The sequence below is a fragment of the Toxotes jaculatrix genome, chromosome 12, assembly GCF_017976425.1.
Source record: "Toxotes jaculatrix isolate fToxJac2 chromosome 12, fToxJac2.pri, whole genome shotgun sequence".
NCBI classification, from domain to species: Eukaryota; Metazoa; Chordata; class Actinopteri; family Toxotidae; genus Toxotes; species Toxotes jaculatrix.
The window spans coordinates 9,048,664-9,061,819 of NC_054405.1; the positions used below are offsets into that span (position 1 = coordinate 9,048,664).

The following is a 13,156-nucleotide window of genomic DNA, read 5'->3' on the forward strand; positions in this document are numbered from 1 at the left end:
GCATGCAGGGATTGTGGCCTGGATTGTTTTCAGCAAAACATCTGCATTTAATCCCCTTTTGTGCCTTGTTCAGATGATGAGAATTCATATATGGACACGTGACAGAACGCTTATTTGCCTTTTTTTTATTTTTATTACTTTCATTTTGATTCATGTAATAATTTTTTCTCCACTTTACCAAAGAGATGTCAGAAATGACCTCAGGGCTGAGGGAGCTTGCACAGTAAATCCTCAATGTGATTAGATGTGAGTTTAAGAACTCAAAAGAACTGAAAAGTGAGCTTGGTGTGCATAAACTGTATTTGAGCAAGACAATTAACTAAAATGTATATGGTAATAAACTGGAAATAACTAATGGGAGCAACATAGAGTCCTCACATAATGAGTGTTCAGTTGTTAGTCGGCTCACAAGACAACTAACAAGGAAGAAATGAAATGGTTTTAGTCTTAATGAGTCCACTTAGTTTTTGGCAGGAAATTTCATTATATAGATGGAAACATTTCTTGACCTTGAGACTGCATAATGTCCGAAAGATCCCCACTTAGCTTTCTTTTGGTGTAACTTGGCATGTGCTTGTGAGTGGAGAAAGCAAAATGTAGAACAACCTTTGGCAGTGTGTGTGAGTGCCGTCCATTAGGAGACAGATTCTTAAACCAGAGGAAGAAGAAGAGTGAGTGGCCGTGGGATGGTTGGAGAATGTGGGAGGGGAAGGAATCATTAGAAAAGGAGAAAAATCTCTTTTCTCTTTTCTCGTCAATATAAAGTGCATTATCTCATCTGCGGTTCCCTCTCCTCCGCCCCCGCTGTGCCCTCGTCCCTCCACAGAGACCAAACATCCGCTGTCACCTGTCAATCAAGCCCTGACAGACAGTGACCTTGCTCGGCATTGTTAGCAACGATTTGAATCGACCTTGCATTTTCAAGTTGCTTCCGCTGCTGGTTTCCCCGGCAATTGGCTTGTAAAAGAGGTGCCATGCCAAATAAAATTGGATTGATTGGCTCTCAGATAAGTTGATTTATTGGGCCTGAGTCTTAGGGGGGCCAGACCAGAGATGTTTATAGTGTTTTTACAATGTAAAGTGATGATCCTTTCACATTATGGCTGTAATTTATCAAGCTAATTTATGCATCAGTGTACTTTCACATCGAAGGTGAACATATTTCCTTCAGAAATCTAACAATTTATCCATGATCATGCCACTAGCATCCACATAACACATAGCCACAACAGTGCAGTCTGTTAATTTCATTTTATAGAGATCAGTGTGAATGTTTCAGACCTGCTTCATATTCTATTCCTCCAAATGCCCTGTTTGTCTTAAACCAGGCTGTCTTTGTTCTGCAGAATGGAAACGGTAAGCATAAACCTTGTTTTTGTTGCAACTCAACAAGATCAGAAATGCTTGACTGCAGGGCATTGTCATTTAGCAGCACCCACTATTTCGTGCAAAAGTATGTCAGCAGGATTTGTGCTCTCTACTGATACTTGTGGAAGTTTGTTTTATCCCAAATGATCGGAGGAAATCTCTTTTGTCAGCCCTTGAATTCGTATCTGAGAGGCAGTGGAACAAATGAGGGAACTGTGTGTACACAGTCCAGAGCACACGTGTGTGTTTGTTGTTTTAGTATGGGCAATTTGCAGGTTGAGGGGGGCGCTGAGGGAGAGCAGGGGTGATACAAGTGTGTGTGTGTGTGTGTGTGTGTGTGTGTGTGTGTGTGTGTGTGTGTGTGTGTGTATGTTGGCAGGGTTAGCTGTCTAGCTCAATCTGTCCAAGCTCATGTTTGTGTCAGGGTTAGAATAAGCCAGCGGTCAGCTATGTCAGACACTAAATGCCTGTTTCGGGGAACAAAGTCACTTTTTTTTGTTGTTGTTGTTGTTGTTGTCGAGCAGATCACAGACACGCTGTGGAGGTTACCACTGTTTGAGTCAATGTCAGGGAGGGAGACGAAGAAAAACACTGAGTAGAGACACACAATTAGAGCAGGGAAGACTACAAAATATGCTGATGTGCTCTGTGTGTGTGTATGTGTGTGTGTGTATGTGTGTGTGTGTGTGTGTGTGTGTCTGTGTGACAGGAGGGTAGCACATGGGTGATGCTGTTCCTCTCGAGGAGACAGAGAAGTGTCACAATCTGCACCTTAAGCACTCTCTCCTTCTCCCTCTCTCCCCCTCTGGCACTGTCTCTCTGTTTCAGTCAAAATGATTGAGGTTTTATTTATTTAATTTAATTTTATTTATTTATTTTTTTGAGATGGACCGTTGCTGTAACATAACAGAGCTGTAGCCTCTGTGAAGTGGCTGTTACCCGCCTCTCCCACATTTTCCTCCCTTTCCCTAACCAAGCTCATTCTCACACATCACAGCCTCTATACCTCCCTCCGTCCCTCCCTCCCTCCTGTCTCCCTCACTCTTTTTTTTTTGCTTCCCCCCCCCCCCCCCTCTCTCTCATGAATGTCACCTCTACTGATGGTGGCTGCTGGAATTCACGCACACATACTCTCACAACCACTCGCTGACTTTGGATGGGGGGAGGAGGAGGAGGAGGAGGAGGAGGAAGGGGAAGGGGAAGGGGAGAGGGAGGAGGGGGTTCGGCGAGGACTGTGGGAAAGGAGCGTGCCATCGGTGGCAGAAGAGGAATCTCTGTCTGCCTGTGTCCATGTCTCTGCTCTGTTCCCGGCTTCCTTCCCACAAAGACTGTCAATGTCCCGCCTGCTGTTCTACCTCTGGATTTAAGTCGGCTGGATTACCGCCCGGACTCTCAGCTCATTATTCCATGCTGCCACATTTAAATGGGAGGCAAAGTTGGACCTCCATGGACTGCACAAATGGTGACAAACAGTTTGATTTCTCTTGCGCGTTTAAGAGCTTCTTAGCATTCAAAATGATTTCACTTTTCTTCAGTAAAAGTGTTTTTATATGTAAAATCATTTGAGCTCCTTCTCTTTGGTATTGTCTCTTTAAAGTAGATTAGTTATTCTGCAATATAATATTTTGAACTTGAGGCGCATTTCGATGTGAAAGATGAGTGGGGAAGAGGGGTAGAAATATCTCCATATTCCCCCTTTTTAAAAAGTCATTCTAACATTGGTCTTTGTGTTATTCTTACAACTGAAAATGTGACCGTAGCACTTTTTCCCTGTGCTCTGTTTGTGTCAGATTTTTATTTTTGGTCAGAGTGGAGGCTTTACGTTGGACTGCAGGTGAACTTGAATCTCTTCCAGCTCTTCCCTCTCCAAGGGAACCCTCAAACTAAACTCTTCCCTGTTAACCCACTTAGACGCCCGATCTCCCCTGTGGGGGTTTCTCTTAAGCGTCCGTCCTACTCCAGTTAGTTTTTTTTTTTTTTTTTTTCTTTTTTTTTTTGAGGAAAGCAAAAGCCAAACCAGCAAAGGGGGTACTGGGAAAGAAGGTACCCCCCTCCCAAAGGTGAGAGGGGGGGAAGATGGCAGCTCTCGCCAGCTCTCTCATTAGACAGAAACGGGCGGTCAAGGACGACCAAGCCAACCGACCGGTAGCCAACAAGCGCAAGCCCTGTCCTAAGAGCAACAAGTCCTTGTGCCAGAAACAGATCCTGGTCCTGATCTCCAAAGTACGACTATGCGGGGGTCGAAAAGGTCGAAACGACAAAAGACCGGGTGAGTCACTGCTATCGTTTCCCTCTTTCTCTGCTCCTTCCTTTTCTTGCCTCTATGTTAGGCTATTTGGTTAGAGAACAAAAGTATTTTACATTATTAAATTACTGAAAAAGGATTAGATAAAAAATTAAAAAAAATAACTGAATTTAATAAAAATCAATCTATATTATAAAATTCAATAATTTAATGTGTTGTCATAACATCAAGTTTTCAAATTTAATGCATTTTACTTCAGTATAGAGTCAGTTCCTCTGCTTAAATCATATTGAATTTTGTTTATTTTGTCCATCAAAAGCTGCCAAAATGCTTTTTCAAAATTATTCACATCCATCAGGCACAAAGTAAACACCCAGCGTGGCAGCTCATTTTTCATACTTAAAACATATCAATGTAATATCTGCTGCAGTCATAGATCATAAAACCTAATACTTTCACCCTAGCAGTTGTTTTTAGGGCAGCCCCAGCTTCACCTGTTTGATACACTGACCACTGGTAGCTGCTGCAGTCTGCCTGTCAAAGTAAATGAATGCAAAACTCAGCTGAAAGAACATTAGATACAGCTAATGAAGCTTTTACATTCCTAAACATATAATTATGCAGAGATCTGCTGGAACAATAAATTGTGTAATTAACTAAAAACCATCATTGAAGTTTTATGCTCTAAGCACTGCCTCCAGTTTTATGCACATCTGCAGATCATGGTTTCCCATGCAAAATCAACTGTACACGTTTTTTCCTCATGCAGCAGAATTTGCAATTTCCAGTTAGCATGTAAACACTGAATACAATGAACAAAGAGTTTATTCACGCTAGTTAAAAAACTTCAGATGTTAAAGAAAGGTCAACAGTTGACTGTATGCATACAGAATGTGCACACATACAACATTCAAGCACAAAACGCGGTTGAAGGGGAAAACTCAGTGGGTGATTTGGAAATTAATTCAGAAAACTAAGATACAAACGTTTTTAAAAATAACTGAGTATTGTCAGGTCATATCTGTCACTATATGTAAAATTTAAAATTAAAACAAAATATCTGTAACAATTTTAAAATAAATCTAACTCTAACAGACTGACCAGCAACACAGTGTAACATCGGCTTCATGTAGGTAAACCTTTCAAGTTAAATCTTACAATGATGCTGTCTTGCCAGCCATACCTTCAACACAACCTAATCTGGGTAAAACATGTCCCGTGCTGGGTAACTGTGTCAGGTTCCCTGATGTACTTTCTCTTTGAAAGCATGACTTCAACACCGAGGCTCTGAATGGAGAAGTATGTGATGTGTTGCCAACACACTTAACAAAACTTGTCAATGGAAAAGAAAAACATGCTACAACACAAATAGTACATTTAAAAAATATGCAGTCTCCTTGATGTTGTGGTTGCAGGTGCAGTGTGTGTTAAATTATACAATGTTATGTTTAACAATTAATGGAGATATGTTATTTTTTTGCTGAATTTCTTGATATGTAAACCCCTGTGTATTTTTTTTCCTTAATAGCTTTTTTTAATGCACTACTGCACTAATTCAGGAGGTAGAAAAATGTGATTTCTTCATTTATTTTTGCGGTATTCTTTTCTCCTTTGGTGTGACTGGTAGACTGCTGAATTATTTAACTCATGACTGAGAAATGGTTTTGCTTTATTCATGCACAATTGGAAAGTGTAGTATGCTTAAGTTAAATTATGCATATTACAGAAATGCCACTGAACAAACATCCTTCGCAAAGAGGCCACATGCTTTCATGGCTGATTGAGGAAGAAACAGTGAATTTAGAGTGTTGCCCCCCCCCCCCCCCACACACACACTCACACGCACACACATGCACGCACACACACACACTCCTCCCCCGGAGCTAAAGACTGCATCTGAGCAGATTGAACGTGAGAATGATGAGCGATGAGCTTTGCTTTGTGCTTGATGAGGACTTTCATTTCTTTCTGCACCACTCTGTTCACACGTCTGCTGTGCTTCCAGCAGCATTGTAATTTGAAAACTTTGAAGTACACCTCCTGGCCCAAAGACTGATGTACTGCAGAAATGATACTGTACAGTATTTACAGTGAGAACGGAGGAAAGTTTAATCCTGATCACCTGAATTTGATCTGCCAGTGGCTGTTCAAGGCTTGACAGCTTGTTTAGTGGCATTTCATGGCACTGTTAGGCAACACAAAACACTTTCATATGAAGAATTCTTGCTACTGGCTCAATACACTTAAGTCCCTCTGTCATTTTAAGGGAAGTAGCTTCCTGCCAATCACATCAATTTCAGTGGTACAGAAACCTCCATCTTTGTGTTGCTAACACAATGCCCCAATTTTGAGACTTAGCAAATGTGACATAACACTGATAACAAATTATATCACCACAGCTTTATTTCTTGGAAAGAACGGTAGAGTCATTATTTCCTGTTTGACTGTCGCCTGGACAGTCCCTGTTTTTTTTTGTTTTTTTTTATTAAATGAAAGTTAAGTTGTTTACATAGTGATACCAGATGTTAGCCTGGTGTTGCACTGGTAAGGGTTATGGACATGAATGAAAAGGCTCTGTGCTCACATGCAGTTACTGTTATTATTATGATTGCATGAGACTGTTATTAGTGGCTTGGCTTGTCCTGAGATATCCTATTTGCTGTCTGAGCTATAAGGCTCTATGTGACAGTCTTTGAGTGTTAATTAAACATGCTAATTAACAACATATCAGGATGTAATCTGGTCAGCATTACGCTTCATTCAGAACATGTTGCAAATTAGTTGTGCATAAATCTAATTTCTATGAGACAGGGTTGGGGAAAAAAAAAAAAAGAGTAATACATTATAGACACCAAGCAAAAGTGTCTCAACAACCCACTCACAAACACACAAATCTGCTTATTCACTCTTAGCAAGCTGCAGTTTCTCCACATGGAGGAGTAATTTTGGTTTCTGTTAGCATGTATGCAAACTTACCAGACCCCTAGACCTGTTAATGTTGCCACCTACAGGCAAGTAAACTAATATCTGCTACAGTTTAAACACACTTAATAAACGTTATTCTTCTTATTTCGTTTCAAACTGGGAGGAAAGACAAATCGGCTCCATTTAAGCTATTAAATTTTATGCAGCATTTTCTTGAGAGTCTTTGGGATTTTGAGCAGATATAAAATGTGTATATACTTTAAAAAGTTCTGTGGGTTTGAAAAAGGCTTAGAGATTAGAGATTATGCCTCCACATTTATGCAACACAAGTGCATATCATAGTGTGTCATTTGCACAACTTAATACCTTGTTACCGGGAAATACATTTTATTTTTTTTTCTCCACACACAGCACAGCCATCACAGGATTCTGTAAGATATGTGCTTTTTGAGAGGAGGAGAGTTTCAGATGATTGACGACTGAAATGATAGGGACGGACATAAACCCTGCCGCTTTACACATGTGGCAGGCACAAACCTCATACTGGATGAGATCCATGACAAACCAGAGCATCTGCCTGATTTTACCTGCCTCCCTCCTCTTCATCACCCTGCACAGTCCCTTGACTATACAAGAGACCCCTTGGAGAGCTGGCCTGACTGCTGCAAAAAAAACCCCCAACTCTCTCTTTGTCAGTGATCTGCACTGCTGCCCTCTTTTCAGATCAATTCAGCTCATTAATGTATAGCGATTAATCAATAATCACCCTCTCAGTTTGTTCAAGGTGGAATCTGACTTCAAAAGGGAGAGATATCGAACTGCCTGCCCCTGTGTATCACCTTTAATATCTTTCTCTAAGTTAGAGCAAATGAATCTGAACACGCAATATACGTATGCATGGACCTGAAGAAATACAGAAAATATCCAGAAGATTCAAAATTAGCCGAATATGTGATATTAAGAACGAACTGGATCTGGAAAGGCCACTAGACTTTCCAGTAGTAATGAAAATACTAATATGCTTTAAAAATAGCAACACTATTAGCTGAGTCATTAGAAACTAATGCATGCAAACATAGTGCAGACACAGACATCTTGTAGCATTGAGTGGGCTGTTTGGCATGGAGGCGCACTGTAGTATGTTTTAGGAGTAAGCATCCGAGGGGGGCCAGTCGGCAGTCGGAGCACAAATGTGGGCCCTGGCTGGCGGGCAGCAGACCAGGTTACAAGGAGAGATCCAGCAGAGGATAGCATTAAGCTGACCCCCAGAGATCAGGGCCGCAAACTCGCTTACTCAACAACACCTGATCAGACAATGCAGTGTTAGGTAGCTTCTCATCAGAACTTTACTGACTGTGACAGGGGTCAGAGAGAGAGACAGAGAGAAAGAGAAAGAGACAGGGAGGGAGGGTGAGTCTGCAGAGATAAACACAGGCTTACAGAGAAAAGTAAAGATCTTATTGGTGTCACAGAAAATTGTATCTAAAGGGCGGAGGCGGGTGGTAACGATGAGGGTGGACACAGCTAAAGAGGTAATCAAAAAATACAGGAAGAGAAGTAAGGAGAGATACCAGTGGAGATTAAAGAGAAGGTGGGTGGGACTGAAAAGAGCGATGAATAAGCCTGTCACGGAGGCAGCATGTGGAGAAGAAGATGAGATGGGAAATCATGGGGCTGGATATTAAGTGTCACTGTAAAAACAGCCTCTTTCAGACATGAAATTCTTCTCTTGTTTAATAATCTGTCTCGAAAGTAGGTTGTCTTTAATTGAAAGACGAGAATGTTTCTTCTATTTAAGAAACTGTGTTTTAGTTGGTTAAAGTCAGGTGAAAGGTTGAAGTCAGTGACTTCAATACATCGTCCCCTGGAAATATTGTTTAATGGTGCAATTTTTTTTATGCTAGATACAATTTTCTGTTTTTTTGGGGGTGTTCTCATGGAGGTGAGGGTAAGTGAAGGACTTTTGACACCTGAAACCTGGGTTTGCTTTAAAGGCCCTGAAAACATATTTTTTCAGTTGGTTTCTTATTGTAAGAAACCAGGTCCCACATGAACACTTTCCAAGGTTGGAACAGTTTTGGTTGCTTTACTTAAGATATTTTTCTACATTTGTGTTTCTGTCTGATGAGTGGTTTGAAGTCGGCACGGCTCAGTTGTGGTCACATAAATCCATGCACAAATGATGATGTAGGTGGGGTGTTGCTAATGTTTTCAGGCCACTGTCAATCAAACCACACCCACACAGTCCTGATGAAGCAGATAAACTGAGTTTTTCAGTGTTAAAGATTTAAGACCCACTGAGGGTTGTTATTTTTTTCCCAAACCTTAATCATAAAGATTAAACATAAATAAGAAATGCTTTTGAAAATACATTTTCAGGGGCCTTAAGGCAACAAAAGCCCTTTGGTTAAGGTTAGGTAGGAGACCTATGTCATGCTTCAACTCACCATTGACTTTATCAGTATTTAAACAAGTACATAATCTTTCCTTACCCCTTAAACAACTTCTGTTATTCCCTAAACATAGCCATAAAAATGAAATATGTTGTCACTTAACATTTTGTAGATATGTTTTGTATCAGCAATTTGCAACTTGGTAGATAAACTGATATTTGGAAATATTTGTTTTTTACATTCTACATTCTACTTTCTGTAGAAGAAAGTCGGCGTTCCCTCCACAGGAGCACATCTCCTCTCATTCAACCAACCACACAGCAGCTCACATAGACTTGAATGAGCTTCTAACTTTCTTTCTGACTGATTATTTTAATTTTCAATCAATTCAATTCAATTTTATTTATATAGCGCCTTCTACAATCAAAATTGTCTCAAAGCGCTTTACACAGACCCAGAGCCTGACCCCAGAGCAAGCACTGAAGGCGACAGTAGCAAGAAAAAAACTCCCTTTTAACAGGAAGAAACCTTGAGCAGAACCCGGCTCATATGGGGGACCCTCCTGCTGATGGCTGGGCTGGGTGAAAGGAGGAAAAAGAGGAAGATAGGACAGCTGGGAATGAAGGAGAGAAGGAGAAGGACATGCAGCATATAAAACATGATACAAACAGGGCTGGATGTGGACAATGTTAGAGGGCCAGCATTCAGATTACAGAACAGTTAGTGGATACTGTGTGCTCAGCAGATTACAGTTATGATAGGAAACAGAGCACAGAAGCAAAAAGCTGTCATGATTGGTAATTATTTACATTACGGTTGGCATAGAACATTAATCCAAAATTTGAACAAGTAAATATATCCCAAATCACAGCACAGCTGTTGTCTGTTGATGTGTGCGGCAATTTTGTCAGACAACATCGCTGTTATAAAATCACGATTTTAGCAGCAGCTTGGAGGTGACTGCTGGTCAACATTTGGTCTTAATGGACCACGTTTCAGTTACTATTTCATACTTGTTCTGCTGTCTGACAACAGAAACAGAAACATGTAAATGAGAACAGCTTTACTGGGAATTCAGCTGCATTAAATTACTGTATATGTGAGCACAGAGTAGGAGAGAAGCAAACAGATAAAGGGCTCAAACTGACTGACACTAGGTAAAATGCAAATGTGATGACTCCATGAATATGCTAATTTGTGTATTTCGTCATCTAGTGACATTAAGCAACTTTTCAATAAGGCTTTAGCTACTTTCCACTGAAAGCAGTTGTCACAGCAGTTGCACAAAAGTTTCCAACTACATCAGTCAAACATCCAATCATTAAACTTTCCTTAAATTCTACTATTAATGATTAGAAATAGAAAAGCCACTTCACACCACGATCGCCTCACCGATCAGATTTAATCAAACCTCACAAACTAAACAGTGAGACTGTGTGAGACAACTTTCTTGGACTTCAAACTAACATCAAAAATACCTAAGGCTCCATAAAAAGAAATGGGTTATTATAAACTTTAGCACAATTAACTTGAAATTACTTTAAATGCAGAAATAAAAGAAAATAATAAAAAAATAAAAATAAAAACAGGAGACCTGTGCTATACATGTTCACTGTGCCCTCAGAAAACAGTGACAATCACAGCAATGACAGTTATAGAAACCGTTGGTGTTACTGTTATTAGAATGTTCCCAAGGTATAAAGTAAAAGCAGCACATCACTATTCTCAGCTTACTTTTGCTGTTGCAAATGTTGTAAACAAACAGAATTTCTAGGAAACAGCTACTTAATTTAACACCCCACCAATGATTAAGTATAACACATAACATACTTTAACTGTGTGAAGCATGCAGGTAATGTTAGGAAAGTCTGTCTCTCATCTGCCTCAGTGTCGCGTTCTGGTGCCAAGCAAAATGAGTTAAATGCAAAATACTTAAAGATGACATGATATACATGGTCCGATATGTAATCTTGTTTCCTTTTATCAGATTGTTCCTCATTTAAATCAAACTTTTGCCAATTTTAGGCAAAGTTCTTGCTGAACTTTTTAAAATGAAAAAACAAATTTACATTCAATCAAAGTAAGGTATTGTAAAAGTATCTTTTTTTTAAATCAGTGCCAAAACTGGGTTATCCTAACAGCACTCGAACTGAACATGTTCAAATGTTATCCAGATTTAATCACAATCTGAGAGATTTCCAAACAGCAGCTTTCTGTTTGTCTGCATCTAGACAAGACAAACAAAAGATTAGTGCTTGATTGCTGTTGAGGTCACCCCACCAGTGTCTGGGGATTTTCAGCCTTGAACAACCCTTGCTTCATCAGTCGGCTCTAAATTATCTGGTAACTAATGGTGTCGACGAGGTTGGGGATGCAGCTGTTCACGCGCAGAAGTAGATCTAGTTCACTGCTAAACTTTGTCCAAGATGTACCCATCAGATTAAACCACAGTCAAACAACAAAGTTTTGCTTCTAATCTTTCTTACATAATGCAGAAAAAATCCACTAGAGATTAAGGGATATACTTATGTATTTATTTTCATTTTGAAGGTTTATCTAACTTTATGTCTCTGAGTTGGAGAATTGGAGACACACAGTAAATAAAGTCAAAGGACATGAAGGCATCAGGGGGATCTGTTTCTTTTCCTGCAAGTATTATTGCAGTTGGAGTTCAGAGTTGGCTTGTGAAAAGATGTTCAGCAGTAGAGAGGCTGTTGACAATGGCCTTAGGTCTTATTCAAAATGAGGCAGAGGGGGAATGTGTGTATGAAGAACACCCTTTTGTTTCCCGTCGTCCTGAGGATACCACCTTAACCTGCCACATATAGCTGCTAAATTGAATCTGTGGGTGCTTTGATTAAAGCTGACAAGGACATATTGAATTTACCTCTAACAAGAGAAAGACAGTGAGGATGGAGGACACCTAGAGAGGTAACGATGAGAAGACAAGGAGAAGGAGAGGTAGACAGTGTGAGAGGAAGAGGGACATGAATGGGAGATGTACTGAAAGAAAAGCAGGAGGTACTTTGATACCAATTGTGCCACAGACACTGATGACAGTGGAAAACTGGTGCTAATGCAGATTTTTTTTTACAGTTACATGTGAGGAGCCTTACCTGCAGTAGGAGGCTGACATCCTTCAGCACAGTGGCAGCTGCTGGTCCTGTGCCCAAAAAAAAAAAAAAAAAAATCATCCAGCTGCTCGATTAATTTCTGAATCAGAAAACATAAAGTGACGGTGACTAATCTGGAGGAGAACAGACAGTCTGAATCACTTCTGAGCAACTTTCTCATCAAGAGAAATTAGAGTATAGCAGTGTTTGGTCACGCTTCCCCATTACTGCAAGGAGAAAAAATAGCTCACTACTGGAAATGTTACATGACTTTTGAAAATACCAACACTACGTAGAGGGAAATGTGATTAAATTATTAACATACTCCACCAGTACTATGCAGACAAGCTACAATTTTAACAGACAAGTGCAGCAAAACACGTGTCACATATTTTGAATAAGAATATCAGCAATATATTGAAACAAACTTCCTTGAGGTTCTTATTCCCAAAGCAGAACCCTGTAAAAATGTCTTAAACTTAAGCTCCTGTGATGGAAAAGGTCTAATATTTAGCCTTTGTTTGTGCTTTGCTCACTGATGTGCTCAAGTATATCTATATACCTACTTCTCTGCGCGTGTTGTGTATCTGTGTCAGCTAAACTTAAGTTTCAGACAACAAAAATCTACAATGGATTCCCTCCTCCAGTGCCAAGTCGCTCTTATGCTTCTCTATTCATGGTTTTCTTCTTCTTCTGTGTGGGAAAATTGCACCGTGTAAGGACTATATCAAAGTGTTTCAGCAGGAAAATCAATGCAAGTTCAAATTCTGAGTCCTCCCTTGTCCATCACTGTGCAGTTCAGCTTAGTTGTGTGTTTACTTGTGTGATCATCACACGATGTGACAGCGGTCCGGACCTCTTTGGGAGTGCAGAGGAATGTTTGTGTTTGTTTGTTCTGCATATATTAAAGTGCCTATTTGGGTCCTTGCTGGGGGGGGGGGGGGGGGGGGGTCCATGGGAAAAAGAACAGGTGAGGTGTGTTGAGGAGCTGTTAGGCACAGTAGTCTTGGTCTTCTGCGTTTGTGTTTTTCGCTTTAACCCACGTCAAAAAAGCAGCACAGTCAAGAAACTGAGGAAATAAAATATTATTGATGAAGCTGTGAGGCCCCAGG

General features: G+C 40.3%; 1 protein-coding gene across 2 annotated transcripts in view; it reads left to right on the top strand.

The window, feature by feature from the left end:
• The first annotated feature begins 3,444 nt into the window (after positions 1-3,444).
• Positions 3,445-13,156, top strand: part of fgf11b (fibroblast growth factor 11b) — a 28,298-nt gene continuing 18,586 nt past the window's right edge. The window contains exon 1 of one of the 2 annotated variants that reach the window (XM_041051553.1): positions 3,445-3,637. In XM_041051553.1, coding sequence (XP_040907487.1) covers positions 3,445-3,637 — 193 coding nt within the window. Of the gene's footprint in view, positions 3,638-7,939; positions 7,953-13,156 lie in introns of those variants that run through there. The other variant, XM_041051555.1, reaches the window with a different exon arrangement.